The sequence below is a fragment of the Ursus arctos genome, unplaced genomic scaffold (assembly GCF_023065955.2).
Source record: "Ursus arctos isolate Adak ecotype North America unplaced genomic scaffold, UrsArc2.0 scaffold_27, whole genome shotgun sequence".
Classification (NCBI taxonomy): Eukaryota; Metazoa; Chordata; class Mammalia; order Carnivora; family Ursidae; genus Ursus; species Ursus arctos.
In genome coordinates this window covers 24,974,369-24,989,496 of record NW_026622952.1, presented here as the reverse complement: position 1 = coordinate 24,989,496, position 15,128 = coordinate 24,974,369, and the positions used below count along the sequence as shown (strand labels likewise).

General features: G+C 36.6%; 1 protein-coding gene across 1 annotated transcript in view; it reads right to left on the bottom strand.

The window, feature by feature from the left end:
* CSMD1 (CUB and Sushi multiple domains 1) overlaps positions 1-15,128 on the bottom strand; it is a 1,583,970-nt gene that overhangs the window by 128,262 nt on the left and 1,440,580 nt on the right. Inside the window, exons 47-49 of the mRNA XM_048226225.2 lie at positions 14,487-14,675; positions 9,917-10,063; positions 4,736-4,924 (exon numbers count right to left, since the gene is read on the bottom strand). Of these exons, the coding sequence (XP_048082182.1) occupies positions 4,736-4,924; positions 9,917-10,063; positions 14,487-14,675 (525 nt within the window). The remainder of the gene's footprint in view (positions 1-4,735; positions 4,925-9,916; positions 10,064-14,486; positions 14,676-15,128) is intronic.

Here is a 15,128-nt window from a genome sequence, read left to right as displayed (position 1 = left end):
GTGGGAATATGTCTTGGTACCTGCCGTGCCTAATTCAGAGGGAAGTGTGGTTGAAATCCAAGTAGATGTATGGTCCGTAACCCTTGCATTAGGGTTTACATCTACAACTAGGACCCTGCTCTACAAACATAGTCACGATTAACGTCACTTTGCCTCTATGTGAAAACAAATACGTCAAGAATTGTACAGCATACGCCCTCTCCATAAGCACAGAACCCATAGGAGCTTTAACTTGTGACAGTGTGTTTGAAAGTTCCATAGGTTTTGGAAGTAAAAACTTGTACCTTTACTCAGATAAAAGTGCTGCACGGAAATTCTCATTTCTCAGTTTTCTAATGTAAAAACCATATCTCAGGGGAAAAAATAAAATCCTGAAAGACTTGTGTGCTGGCTTGAGTGGGAACAGTGTAATGTTTTATATATATATATATATTATGACATTGTCGCAAGTTGTTTTCCTTTATAGAATGCAGAGCATTTTAAAGAAGGCACTCACCTGATCTTTAATTTATTGATCTACAATCACAAACTGTCAGCATGGTGCTGTCAGATGGTGATAATCCATCTCTATATATTAACTCTCTTTGGACAACAATACTAGTTTGAAAAAAACTTGAAATTATCCTCAATTATCTTAAAACTGAAATTGAACATTTTTCTAAATAGAATATATCTTCCACTGTAAATTTAAATTATAATAAAGATACCAACAACCAAAAAGAAAATAGGTTTCCCTTAAAATCTGTATTTAAACACTGAGGGAAAATCACAAAAAAATATATGATAATCCTGCCTAATTTTTTAAATGTTTTCAAATTTAGCTTAAAGAATCTTTTTGATATTACAATTTTTGATAAGTTTTCTCTGATCCTATTTTTTTAGAGACATTCATCTAAGAAGAGTTCCATATGTACCTGAAGGATGACGCTGTTTAACTAATGATATATATAAATTCGGTCATGATATCCATGATGCTTATTGTCATAATTCATAAATCTTTTTTCATGGTCAGGTGGTGATTCTCTTGAAGGGAGGAAACAGGTCTCATTCATTTTGTTTCCTTACATCTGAGCATATACAAACACTCAACAGATTTTTGAAGTGATAGGGGAATCCTCCTAGCCTGATACAGAACACAGACTAGATGATTTAATATAAGAAAGGAACTAAAATGACATTTCAGATAAAGGGCTGGTATCCAAGATCTATAAAGAACTTATCAAACTCAACACCCAAAAAACAAACAATCCAATCAAGAAATGGGCAGAAGACATGAACAGACACTTCTCCAAAGAAGACATACAAATGGCTAACAGACACATAAAAAATGTTCAACATCATTTGCCATCAGGGAAATACAAATCAAAACCACAATGAGATACCACCTTACATCAGTTAGAATGGCAAAACTTAACAAGGCAGGAAACAACAAATGTTGGTGAAGATGTAGAGAAAGGGGAACCCTCTTACACCATTGGTGGGAACGCAACTTGGTACAGCCACTCTGGAAAACTGTATGGAGGTTCTTCAAGAAGTTAAGAATAGAATTACCCTATGATCCAACAATTGCACTACTAGGTATTTACCCCAAAGATACAGATGTAGTGAATAGAAGGGGCACATGCACCCCAATGTTCATAGCAGCAATGTTCACAATAGCCAAAATGTAGAAGGAGCTGGGATGCCCTTCAGCAGACGAATGGATAAAGAAGATGTGGTCCATATATACAATGGAATATCACTCAGCCATCAGAAAGGATGAATACCTACCATTTGCATCGACATGGATGGAACTGGAGAGGATTATGCTAAGTGAAATCAGTCAAGCAGAGAAAGACAATTATCATATGGTTTCGCTCATATGTGGAACATAAGGAATAGCACGGAGGACCATAGGGGAAGGGAGGGAAAACTGAATGGGAAGAAATCAGAGAGGGAGAGAAACCGTGAGAGACTCTGGACTCCAGGAGCCAAACTGAGGGTTACAGAAGGGAGGGGAGTGGGGAAATGGGGTAACCGGGTGATGGGTATTAAGGAGGGCACGTGCTATTATGAGCACTGGGTGTTATACTCAACTAAAGAATTGTTGAGCACTACATCAAAAATAATGATGTACTATACAGTGGCTAACTGAACATAATAAAAATTAATTAATTAATTAATTAAAAAGTAAAAGAAAGGAATTGATAATCCACAAAGCCTCCACTAGACTGTGTCAATTGAGGCCAATGGCTTTCTCTAAGTCAGGTATTTACATTATGCAAAAGTTTTACATTCTATAAGCAACAAAGGAAAGTGAATAATGCTGAATACATCAAATTTCCCCCACTAAATACTGTAGCAATCACACATTTATATCTCATATTAAATTCACCTGAATCGACTCTAATGATACTTTAATCACGAGTAAAAGACCCTTAGGGTATAAAGTGCCCATATATGTTATATTGCTTACTCCTTTAAAATTGCAGGACACTTTCTCAATGGCCTTCATCTATTTGTGTAGTCATTTCTGTTTATTTTAAAAGATTTAATTTTATTTTTAAGTGACAAAAATGCTTATGCAATTGAGCCACATCTTTTAAGTGACTTTTAGAAAGCTTACTTTCTACCATGGTTTTTATTTTTAAACATTATAGCCTCACATATGATGAAAATATTCTGTATCTTACTATAATCAAAATGCTATTTTATACAAATTATAAATACCTACGACCGAAAGACAAAAGACTTTTCCACGGTAAATGAATTTAAATACTGAAAATACAGATTATCTCCAGAATTGGTGCTTACAAGATTTTTTATGAGTAGAATTCCTTTTGGCAGAAAGCAATTTGATTCAAACACTGAAGTGTAGGCAGAAGGTCTGGATTCTAGGTCAATATATTTATGATTATTGATAAGTCACTTTAACTTTTATGACCTTCAGTTCCAGACACTTGAAAATAAGTAAATTGAACTAGATGATTCTTCAGTGCCCTGCAGGTTTTATAAGTCATAGTCTATAAAGAAAGAACACAATCCTTCAGACTGCCTGGCTATCAGAATAGTTAACAAAACCGGCTGAACCCTGGGGTCTTGTTGTAGGAAGATGCTGCTTCTGGAGCACGTGATCATTTGAGAATGCAATCGTGTAGGTTGTTTATCTGCCAGAAGAAATCTGAAGGAAGATAGTCTAATTTTCCATGCAAAGTGTGTGGCGTGACTCCCACATGCCACATCCACAGCATCACTGCTTCCTGGTTATGCTCAATGCAAAGAACAGACACACACACCCCACTACCTCAGATTCCTGAGCCCAAACTGCACAGACTCCCCGAGGATCTGGGTTTGGGTGCACTGTTTCTGAGTCATTTACTTGAGCCTTACACAGTTCTGCTAAGGGAGGAAATGGGAGCAGGACAGAGAGGTCACAACGTATGAGAAAAACACCTGCAGACCTCATCTTATCCTTTCAACTATTCCTAGGAAGAGCAAGCCATGTCTCCAGCTCTGTAGGGGTTTTCGGAACTCCTCCCGGAGCAGGAAGAGGCACGGTCATACGCCCGGATTGTGGCTCTTCCTGTGTCCCTCCCATCACACCAAGGTCTGCTCCCCTGCCTTCTAGTGCCTTCATTCTGACAGCACCTTCCACCTGGGCTCTACTTTGTGACTCGGGCTCTAGAAGTCCTGATTCTGGGAACTTCTCCCAATGCTGCTCAACACCCGCCCCCACTGTCCAGTTTGAAGTTTCGTCATTATTACTGCCATTGGCATTCTGTCCCCAGGGCTGCTCTCTGAGCAACAGAGTCTACGTCCTAGACAGAGACAGAACATTTAAAGAAAATGAGAATCATTTCTTCTTTTAAAGAACAAAATCATCATTCCGAATGAAAGCAGCTTTTGGGTCTTTATGTTTGTCTTATATTTAAGAAAAATTTCTGGAGCTGGAACATAAATGAAGCAAGCTAAGTATCTGATTAACTTCTGGTGGTTAAAGACACATATAGTCACTGGGGTAAATACCCATTATTGTCTCAGAGAGCAATACCAGAAAATCTAAATCTATGAAAAAAGAGACAAAAAGGAAGCCAATATGAGGCTCCATTCATAAATCATAATTAGCTTTCAAAGACCAATATATTTTATTATGAATATAAATCTCGACAAGGCAAAACTATGAAAATTTCATGACTCCAAAGCCTTCAATTAAAATTAAAATGCCTTATTTGAAAATTTGATTTTTATGCATCTGATAGATAAAATACCCAAATAAGCATGAAATATTGAAATCAACTTTAATAAGCCCTAGATGTAAATGACCGAAGGAAAATGAAATAAATAGCATATGGCTCAAAGAATGAGTTTTTAATCTAAATTTTTTAAAGGGGGTTTTAGTAAGTTGATTTTTTAATTAATACAACTGTCAAGAAAAATTCTTTTGAATCTACATCAAATAACATATTTTTTACTTCAAAATGAAATACAAGTAAGTATTAGGATAATTCTACCCGGCATCTAGGGAATGTTCAACCATCCTCTGAATTCAGGCTATAAAGCTAAATCAAGCCTAGTGTAAATGTCAGAAATGTTTGCATGGCCGGTGGAAAGTTTAATTTGTACTTCTATAAACCCACATTCAATTTTTCCTTACCTTTTATCCATCTCTGCCGCTTCAGTAATTCTCAATATGTGAGTAAAATAAGAACAATAAATTTAACTCAAGTTTGGGGATAAAAAAAAACACATTTCTTACCCTGGCAGAGGGGAGTGAGAGAATCCCACTGATACATGCCTCCTGGATTCCGTCGACAGGTTGCGTTACTGTGGCCGATCATTCGATACCCAGGCTTGCAAAAATAATGCACTTTACTCCCAAGTGCTCCCGTGGTCCTATTGAAAATACCACCGTTCTTCGGAGTGTGGGTCAAGCTGCAGTAAGGTGCTATGGGCACACAAACACATACAGGCGTAAATAAATAAATAGAGACCCTTGGGTTTCCCCTGGTAAGAGGGATATAAATGAAATATCTTATTGTTTAAATAGTGGGAAATCAGCACCAATATGTCAACTGATTCTAAAAAGCATCCCCAAACACCAAAGGCTGGCAAGGATATGAAGCAAGAGGCATTCTGACTCATTGCTGATGAGAATGCAACATGGTGCAACCACTTTAGAAGACGGGGGCAGTTTCTTATAAAACTAAACATCCTCTCACACTCTGATTCAGCAGTCATACTCCTTGGCATTTGCCCAAAGAGTTAAAAATCTATGTCCACCAGAAAACAAAACAAAACAAAAACAAAAACAAAACAAAATAAAATGCACATGAATGTTTATCGTAACTCTATTGATAACTGCTCAAACTTGGAAGCAACCAAGATGCCTTTGGTAGGTGATGGACAAATAAACAGTGGTCCATCTGGGCAGTGGAATATTCTTCAGCACCAAAAAGAAATGAGCCATCAAACCATGAAAAGAAATGGAGGAACCTTAAATGCTTATTACTAAGTGAAAGAAGTCAATCTGAAAAGGTTACCAACTGTAGGATTCCAACTATATGGCATTCTGGAAAAGGCAACCCTATATAGATGATGAAAATTTCAGCGGTTGCCAAGGGTCAAAGGGAGAGATGAACAGGTGGAACACAGAGGATGTTTAGGGCAGGGAGACTACTCTATGTGATACTATAATGATGGATACATGTCATTATACATGTGTCCAAACCCACAGAATATACGACACCAAGAATAACCCTGATGTAGACCATGGACTCCAGGTGATAATGATGAATCCGCATAGGTTCACTGATTCTAACAAATGGACCATCTGGTGGGGATGTCGACAGTGGGGGAGGCTGGTCTGTGTAGGGACAGGGGGTACATAGGAACATTTTGTATCTTTTCCTCAATTTTACTGTGAACCTAAAACTCCTCTGAATAAAATAAACTCTAAAGCAAAGCAGAACAAAGCAAAACCAAAAAGCATCTCAAAAGCCTAGAGCCAAGGTTCAATCTCTTATTCTGAAGTTTGGATAACATGCAATTATTACTCGATGTGAAGGCAGATCTGGACTTTCTGACTATAAAATATTATAAGGAAATACATGGAAGAATCATACGGAATTCCCTCACTCGTCCCTTCAGGCTTACCCACTTAAATAAGCTGAGTGACCACCAGAATAAGAAATGGTGAGGTATGGCTCTGGGTACCTTATTTGAAACAAAACAATTCTCAGTACTAAAAAAGAAAAGTATCATTAAAATGGAGAACAGAAGTATATAGTATTTTGCAGTTAAAGTCATCAACTTCTGCCTTGCCGCTGTTGCTAAGTGGGTCTCGTGAATTGCACAATGACGTAGATATGAAGCTTCTTTTTAACATATGGGATTTGAATAAAATCCCTGAAGAAAATGCACTATTCTGGGTCAATACAAATCTTACAATAGCTTTAATCGTTGCCTCTGTAGGAACTTTTTAAAATTGAAGACAGGCATTTGTTATAATCACACAGTCTTGCCTACACAGAACACAACATTCCGATAGCTAAAGGCTCTGGATCTTATTTACACATTTAGAGAAAGAAACTCATTTTATTCTTACAAGGCCAGTGTCACTGCAGCAAATGATCCTATGAACTCCCTTCAGATAAATTAAAACAATAAAATAAAGTTGTGAAGGACTAGAAATGTGTGTTTCCTTTTGAAAGAAGAGGTTTAAATGTACTACGTCCCCATGGGAGTTCCATAGACAAAGAACACACATACAAGTCTGAATGCTTAATGTTGAACCTCTCCTTAGAAATAAATTCAGAAGAAACTTTTCGAAGGTTCCATATCATAGCAATGCCCAGAAGCAACGTCTGTGTGTCTGGCCTCGGTTGTCAACCATGCTCCTGTGAGAAGAATCCTCAGAGAATATTCTCAGCTGGATGATCTTCTCAAACACCATTTCATTTTTTTTTAATGGAGTGATTTTTCTTAAGTTTAATTTCACTAACTATTGCGAGAAACTTTTGATTCACTGCCCCGTTGGCCATGCCATTTTTTTAATGTACTTGTTCTAGACCAAATTTTATAAGTTTTGAATGAAGGAAAATATTTATTTTAGGAAAGGAATGAGTATAATCAGGCACCTTGGCTACCAACTGCAAAAACAAAACAAAACAGAAAGATAATTTATAGGAAGAAGGAGCAGACTGTAGATCTTGTTCTAAAGGGAGAGATAAGATTAAGTCTGAAACAGCCCTAGAGGGACAGAGAGACCACATAATTCATTGCATGTCAAGCATAATTTTTGTCATAGCTTAGTCTGTTAAGGGATATAATGTGCAGGATTGTCCAACACTGTAGTCTGATAACTGTCCATTTTCTCTCCTATTTACTATATATATTTTTTTCCTATCACCAGGCTTATCAAGACACCTCTTCTTTCCTAACTCACCTAGAATGAGATATGGAGGGGCCCAGAGGGGAAAATAGAGCTCTGAGAACAAAAGGGAAAGCAGTCAGTCCCCCCTGGTTGATTCGTGACTATAGTAAGAAATAAGAGGACCAATGCCCAATCCTCAAACGCTGCTGGTAGTGCCCTGGAAACGCAGGGGGAGGCATCCACTAGGGGAGAAGACCGGGCAAGTTAGAGATTCTGGAATTTCTGGATGTATGTCTGACCAATCTACATCTTTAACTGTTCCAGTACAGAAGCTCACATGCTTCATTTAGTATCAAAGGACCATTATTAACTCTGAATACACTTAGCACAGTTCATTGCATTGACTAGAACCCTTTGGACAGCACTTGCTTTGTCTTTTTAGCTTTCAGTTTCAAATTTTGTTGATCAATTATATCAAACCTATGTCAGGATGACCAGTATTGCATAATGTATGTGGGACAAACAGAGGTGCAAGATACACCGTGTGGTCATATGATAGGCTAGAGCTCCCTCACCCACACTGTTACATATCAGAAACACGTTCATCTATCCCTGCCCTAAAACCACTGGTGATGAACTCCTAGCAGAGGTCACTGAATCACCGAATTTTAAATGAAAATCTGTTAAAAAATAGAGGTATCCACCGACAAAACAAAAATTTATAGCCTTCCCTGAAATTCTCCAATTTCCTACTCTCCCAACACAGTTTAACAAAGAGAATCTTCTTGTTCTATAATGAATTACAATAGCCTTTGAAAGACAAAATTCAGGGTATAATCATATCACCAGGTTACTAAGTAATTTACCGCAGATAGAAGATAGATTGGGTTCACCGTGATTTCCCCTGCAATGTCCATTTTTGCACATTGGAAATCAATTCAAACATGCTAAAGGTCTTAATATTTATTTTTCAAAACAAGGAACATGATGAACACAAATCCAATCATTGCCCTAATACTCACCTAGCTCAGTCTAATGGAAATAATTTCAATTGTGAGCTCTCTGTCAATAAGCATGTTGAATAACTACTTTGAGAGGAGGGGAGAGACACGAAGGTCCAGGTGTATTTTATTAAACTTTATCAAGAAAGAATGACTGAATTTCATGATCACTGTCTGCACATCTAGAGCCTTTTCAAACCTTGATACTTTTTTTTTTTTTGGTATTTAATGTTGTTTTATTTTTTTAATAATAATTTTTTAATTATATTGTTAGTCACCGTACAGTACATCTCTGGCTTTTGATGTAAAGTTCGATGATTCATTACTTGCGCATAACACCCAGTGCACCAGGCAATACGTGCGCTCCTTACTACCCATCACCAGTCTATCCCATTCCCCCACCCCGCTCCCCTCTGAAGCCCTCAGTTTGTTTCCCAGAGTCCACAGTCTCTCATGCTTCATTCCCCCTTCTGATTACCTGCCTTTATTTATTTTTTAATGTTTTTTTTATTATATTATGTTAGTCACCATACAGTACATCCCTGGTTTCTGATGTAAAGTTTGATGATTCATTAGTTGTGTATACTTTTTAATATTTCACGATGTCTACCAACCAGAGGGAGTTCTTAAAACTACTATGCCTTTTTACTGTTCCCCTTCAGGATGTTCCTCACCACTGACCAAATAAAACACCAACATAGAATTCAGTCCTCGAGTAAGCCACTCCTCAATTAAATGTAGCCAGTGAGCATCTTCCTTAGGGAAACCTATCTCAGTTATCCCCATGGGATGTCATTGAATGAGATACTGAGAAAAGTGTAGATTTTTTTCTTAGTAATTAAAATATATGAGGAATTTAAATTGTCTACTGTTTCTGTAGGACAGTATAAACATTAGGTGTGGGTCAGTTCATATGACAAATGTACACAGGATGTAAAGTACATAAATATATTGACTGATTTAATTAATATAAATAGCACTGGCAGAGAATAATTAAAATACACAGGAAAAGGACAAAACGGTTTAAATGTCTATGAGAATATATATATATATATATATATATATAAACACATGTATTAATTAATTTTGTATGTGTACATATGTGTGTGTGTATATACACATAGTCTGCAAATATGAAGAGGCATACAGATAATTAATAAAAAGACATACTGTTAATAGTAAGAGATTATCACTTATAAAACTAATAGCATTATGAATAGCTCTTCCTGTTTGTTCCCTTAACATTTAAACCTACTTTAAAATTAGTTTATATCACTTTATCTTTTAGAGGAAATGCCTTTGTTTTCTCTAAGTCAATTCAAAGTTTTATGATTTTAGCAACAATTATTAAAATAGTAATCAACAAATAGCTCTTTTCCCTACTATTGTTTGGAGATCTCTCACTCAGAGTAATTTCCCATCATGTTATTTCTATGTGAGTTAATTGCTCATCTTTGGAAAATGGGTTTACATTACAAATCTCTATCTCAATTTTTTTTTTATTTACTGCAGATCACTTGTATTAAAAATGCTTTTATGCCAAATTTAAACGTCACTTACTAACCTGTATAGCGAATCTTGAATCCTTTTTTACTGGTTGCATGATCAGTGGACCAGCGGAGATATAACTGATTGCTCTTGCTTGTAAAATTTGATTGTTCAGTGTGGTTCCCACTTAAGACCACTAACAGAGGACTCTGACCAGAAGAACCTAAATAAAACAGAAAAACAAAAAAAAAGTTCAGATATGACCTACCGCCTACAAAATGCAGACTATTTTTAGCTTTTTATTACGTTTAGGAGTCTAAATGCAAAATAGATATTTATTTCCAAAGTAGACAGAGAGTTCTAAATGAATAAAGCAACAAATATATTCCCTAATTAAAAAACAAACAAAACACAATAGTCAATCAAAATAATGTCACATTATTAACATATAATACATAGATCATATGAACCTTATTATAAAATAGGAACAATTAAAATAAATGAAATTAATTTTTATCATCATTAGTATGGACAATATTCTAAGTATATGGGGAAATACAGACTTTCATGTGATACTGGTAGAAGGACGAATTAGTATAATCACTTTGGAGAGCAATTCGGTAATATCTAGTACAACTGAGGGTTTCATTATATTTCTATAAACTCCAGCACACGTGGGCTAGTGTTACTCCTGTAGCCAAATGTTTGCTCCAGCATTGCTTTGGTACTGCAAAACCTACATCCTAACTAGTACTTTGGCATTTTTGAAAAGAATGGAAAGTGCCATGAAAAGGAATTCTATACACATTTAAAATTAATTAACTAGATACACACTTATTGGCATAGATGACTCTTAAAACAGCATATTGATGACCGAAGAAATCTAACTGCAGATAAATATGATAGCAATTGTGTAAAACTTTAAAAGTGTGCCATATATAAATTATGTGTCTGTGTGTGCATGTATGTAGATAGGTAGGATATGATGACATGATATAAATAGAGGCACATAGTTACATGATAGAGAGATAGAGAGACAGATAGATACATGGACAGACAGAGATAGAGAAGGAACCATAAAACGTGAGCCAGCAGGACCCACTAACACCCATCCCCTTCAGTACTATTTCCTTCTAGAAAAGGTCCCACAGTACTGGATATGAGTGCAGCCTCCAAATGTCTCTGTACTCCTTGCTTCTTTAAAAAAGCAGAGCCTAAGGTAATTTTGGCCAAATCCTAAAATTCATCACATCAAGTAATGAGTCCACATCTGTATTTTAAACATTTTTCACCTCTTGGTACATTTGAAGTTTTTAAAAACTCAAGACACAAAGTCAGTATCTAATAGAGAGTAATAGAAGCGGGTGCAGCATACCGTCTACTAACATGACTCTCGCCACCATGACTTGATGTCCCTTCCTGAGAGGAACTGCCTTCTTGAATACAAAAGCCATATTCCCACTTCCTGGGTGTCATCTACAACACCACTCTCCTGGTGAACTCACGTCACCTCATAGTCTGACAGCTTTGTGGCTTTTCTACATCATGCAGCTCCCTCCCGGGAAGCACATTACAGGTGGGAGAATGCAGTCCTCACTGCTAGATGCACTGCACATCTTATCAGCTTATGGGACTCGCTTTGAGAGTCCGTTTGTAGGATTTGTATTCATGCAAAGCGACTGAGAAACCGCAACTTCACTTATTAAGTAATCCCAATCAGAGCAGTTAAAATTATTTTTTCAACAAACAAACAAACAGCATGGAATTGTGTTACTGCAAATATATATAGGGAAGCCATACCTGCCAGTACGTCAGAATGTGACTGTATTTGGAGATAAGGTCTTTAAAGAGATAATTAAAGTTAAGTGAGGACCCTGGAATAAGCCCTAATCCAGTAAGACTGGAATCCTTGCACAAAGAAGAGATCAGGACACAGACACACGCTGAGGGGTGTCCACGTGAGGACATGAGGAGAGATGAGACCTTGGAGAAACCAGCCCTGCCCACACCTGCAAGCTGGACTTCCCGCCTCCAGGACTGGGAGGAAATACATTTCCGTTGTTGAAATGTTTTCCCCCATGTTGGCACTTTGGGACGGCAGCCCTAGTCATCAAATACAAAAACTAATATGTTAGAAATGATCCAGGCAATGTTCTGTTTTGCTAGAGCAAAGTAGGACCAGATGAAATGCTACTTCTCAGTTTCCTAGAAGATGCCCCATAAAAGGATGACTGCATTTTATAATTAAAGACTTTGTGTTTTGGCTGCTGGTTTTCTCATTGTTGTAGTTGTCTAAAGAAATGATATATATTCTTGGGGCGCCTGGATGGCTCAGTCGTTAAGCATCTGCCTTCGGCTCAGGGCGTGATCCTGGCGTTATGGGATCGAGCCCCACATCAGGCTCCTCCGCTATGAGCCTGCTTCTTCCTCTCCCACTCCCCCTGCTTGTGTTCCCTCTCTTGCTGGCTGTCTCTATCTCTGTCAAATAAATAAAATAAAATAAAAATGATATATATTCTAAAATAAAATACCGCCGGGAAATTAACCTGCGCTTATGAAGTTTTAAAATGTCACTTTCATGACAGCACTCAAGAGTAAAGCTTCAGGTATTCTTATTCCAGCAATGAATTCTTCATCAGTTTTCATCTGTTCTTTTTGCCTAACATGCAACAAGCTTCCTCAAGGACTCTTCTTTAAAAATACACATCCAATTCTGCCCGCATAGAAGACTGCAGAGCCATAACAGAGAGTAGCTGTTTCTACCACCACTGTGGAAACTATTAAGTATTGTACGAGTGAACACCACAGTCTTCATGTTGACACCTTTCTCAATTGAGGTCGATAATGATTCATTCTTTTTGTTTATTTCTTTTTTTAATCAAGGAACAGCCACTATTGGAGCTACAGACAGGAATATACTCCTGGGATAATAAAGTTCAAAATCAATATTTTCAACATGGTTTTTGGCAACTCATGAGCTATAAAAGAACCACTATCTTACAGAAGACAGAGAGAGAGGTGTGATAAACATGACACTTAATGCAACAAACATGCTAACACTTAATAAAATATTCATATAAAACTGTGCCCTTTCATTTTATAGACAAATCTTTGAGACTAGCACAAAGCCAAACATGGATCTCTGATCATTTTAACAGCAAGGGCTTTGATATTATCTCTACTATCTACATTGTGGTTTGTAATGGGTATGATACACCCATATTTTGGGGAGATCAAACTGTAAGCACTTCAGACTAAATATTGGTAATAAATTTGCTCTTGTAATTGCAAGCGAGAAACACTGTCAGCTAAATTCCAATCCGACTAAAGTGAAACAAGGGAACATGAATACATTTACAGTAATTGTGTAAATATATTTAATTACATAGAGTATATAAGAATATGTACATACACACACACACACACACACACACGCACACACACACGCAGCCCCAGAAGTGGGCTGCTCACCTACTTTAGTTTTGTATGTCATCTAATTGACCTCAGAATCATGCTTACCTGATTCCTCATTGACCTAAGAATCCTGTTTTTGTACTTGGCTAATAAATTGCTGCTTTCCATCCTAAAGACCACAGAAAAAGTCTTCAACGGCCCATGCCTGCTTTAACATACACTCAAAAAAACCTCTAAACATGAAAATATTGCTCCTCATCCCTCTGTGTCTATGTATCTAAGTGTGAGCTTAATTTCCAATTTAGTAGCTTGTCACCTTAGGAAATACATAAATTGATTCATGTGGTGTCTATCCATATGAACAACTTGACTATTATGATTCACCAAGGAAGTAGAAGGCATAGAGACACACACAGAATCAATTACAGAATTTTTTTTTTATTGAGTTGATTGTTATTTTACTGAACTCAATGACAATCCATCAAAACATGCAAAAGCCTTATTATTATATACAGCCATATTTGTATCTTGGTCCAATTTTCTGGGTTATGATAATGCTTCTATACAAGGAAAAATATTAGCATCATCTCCACTTCAAATTGACAATTCAACCACATACTTCTTTTAAGCACGGCATTGTTCTATTAATAAGTTTGTTAGAAATATGTAAAAATGTATAAGACTCAAGTTGAAAATAGTATTAACATTTGGTAAGTGCATTGTACTATTTTTTAAAAGATTGCACATTAAAGACTTCTGTAGCATTTATCGTCTAGAAATCTCTGTGAGCCATTATTTTTATGTAGTTCTAGTAAAATAATCATTTAAATTGATTAAAGTACCTTTAGCTCTCTTAAACTTCCTAAAATATCTTCTGAATCAATAGAATACTTAGAGAGAAAGGAAGAGCTATATGAGCTCATCTATTCTAAATTCCCACATGAAAGAATTAAGTAATGGTTCAAGTAAATTCAAGACATTTTCAGAATGCATAGCTAGCATATTAATTGCTTAAAAGTTGAAATATTAACAAAAGTATGTTCATGTTGTACAGACTCTTGAGACCACACAAATGCAAGAATAATTCATTTTCTGTTTGGGGGAGATATAATTTAACTCACGAATATATAAAAGTCCTTGTGTAACAAAAACATCTTGATGGTATTTTTATTATACTATGGAGAGGTCACTGGTAGGTTAAAAAAAAAAAAAAAAAGAGTAATGAAACTCACCATCAAACACTTCCAGTGCATCGAATTGCTTTTCACTTTGAAATGTATCCACAAAGATGGTGATATTATAGTTTGGTTCCACTTTAATACTCCACGAGCATGTCTGGGAGTTAAAATAGTTGCCTGGGTAACCTGGACTGAGGATGACTCCAGAAGATTCTGTCCGGACTTCATTTGCAGGGCATTGTGCTAATGAGAAAAACACCGGTAAAAGTCTTCCTTAACAAAATGAACCTGACTTCCATAGGAGAGTTTCTATTCCTATTCCTGTATTTATAAGCCCATGGCAGTGGAGGGGGAACAATCCTACTGAGCCATGACCAAATTTAATACAGGGTACAAACCCAGCAGAACAGCGCTAAATAATAATGAGTCACATTTTAATACCACCCTATAACTTAAATGAGAATTATATACATATATAATATATGTGTTGGTATATAGGGTGACTAGATTAGATAGATAGATAGATAGATAGATAGATAGATAGATAGATGATAGATAGATAGATGATTGATTGATTGATTTCATTTACCACTAAGGAAAGAGATTATGTCACTGACATAACTCTAGGGTAGCCAAATCTGACAAAACTGCCAAATTGAAATGAAACCTGGAACCTGAAAGTTTCCTTTATTTGGA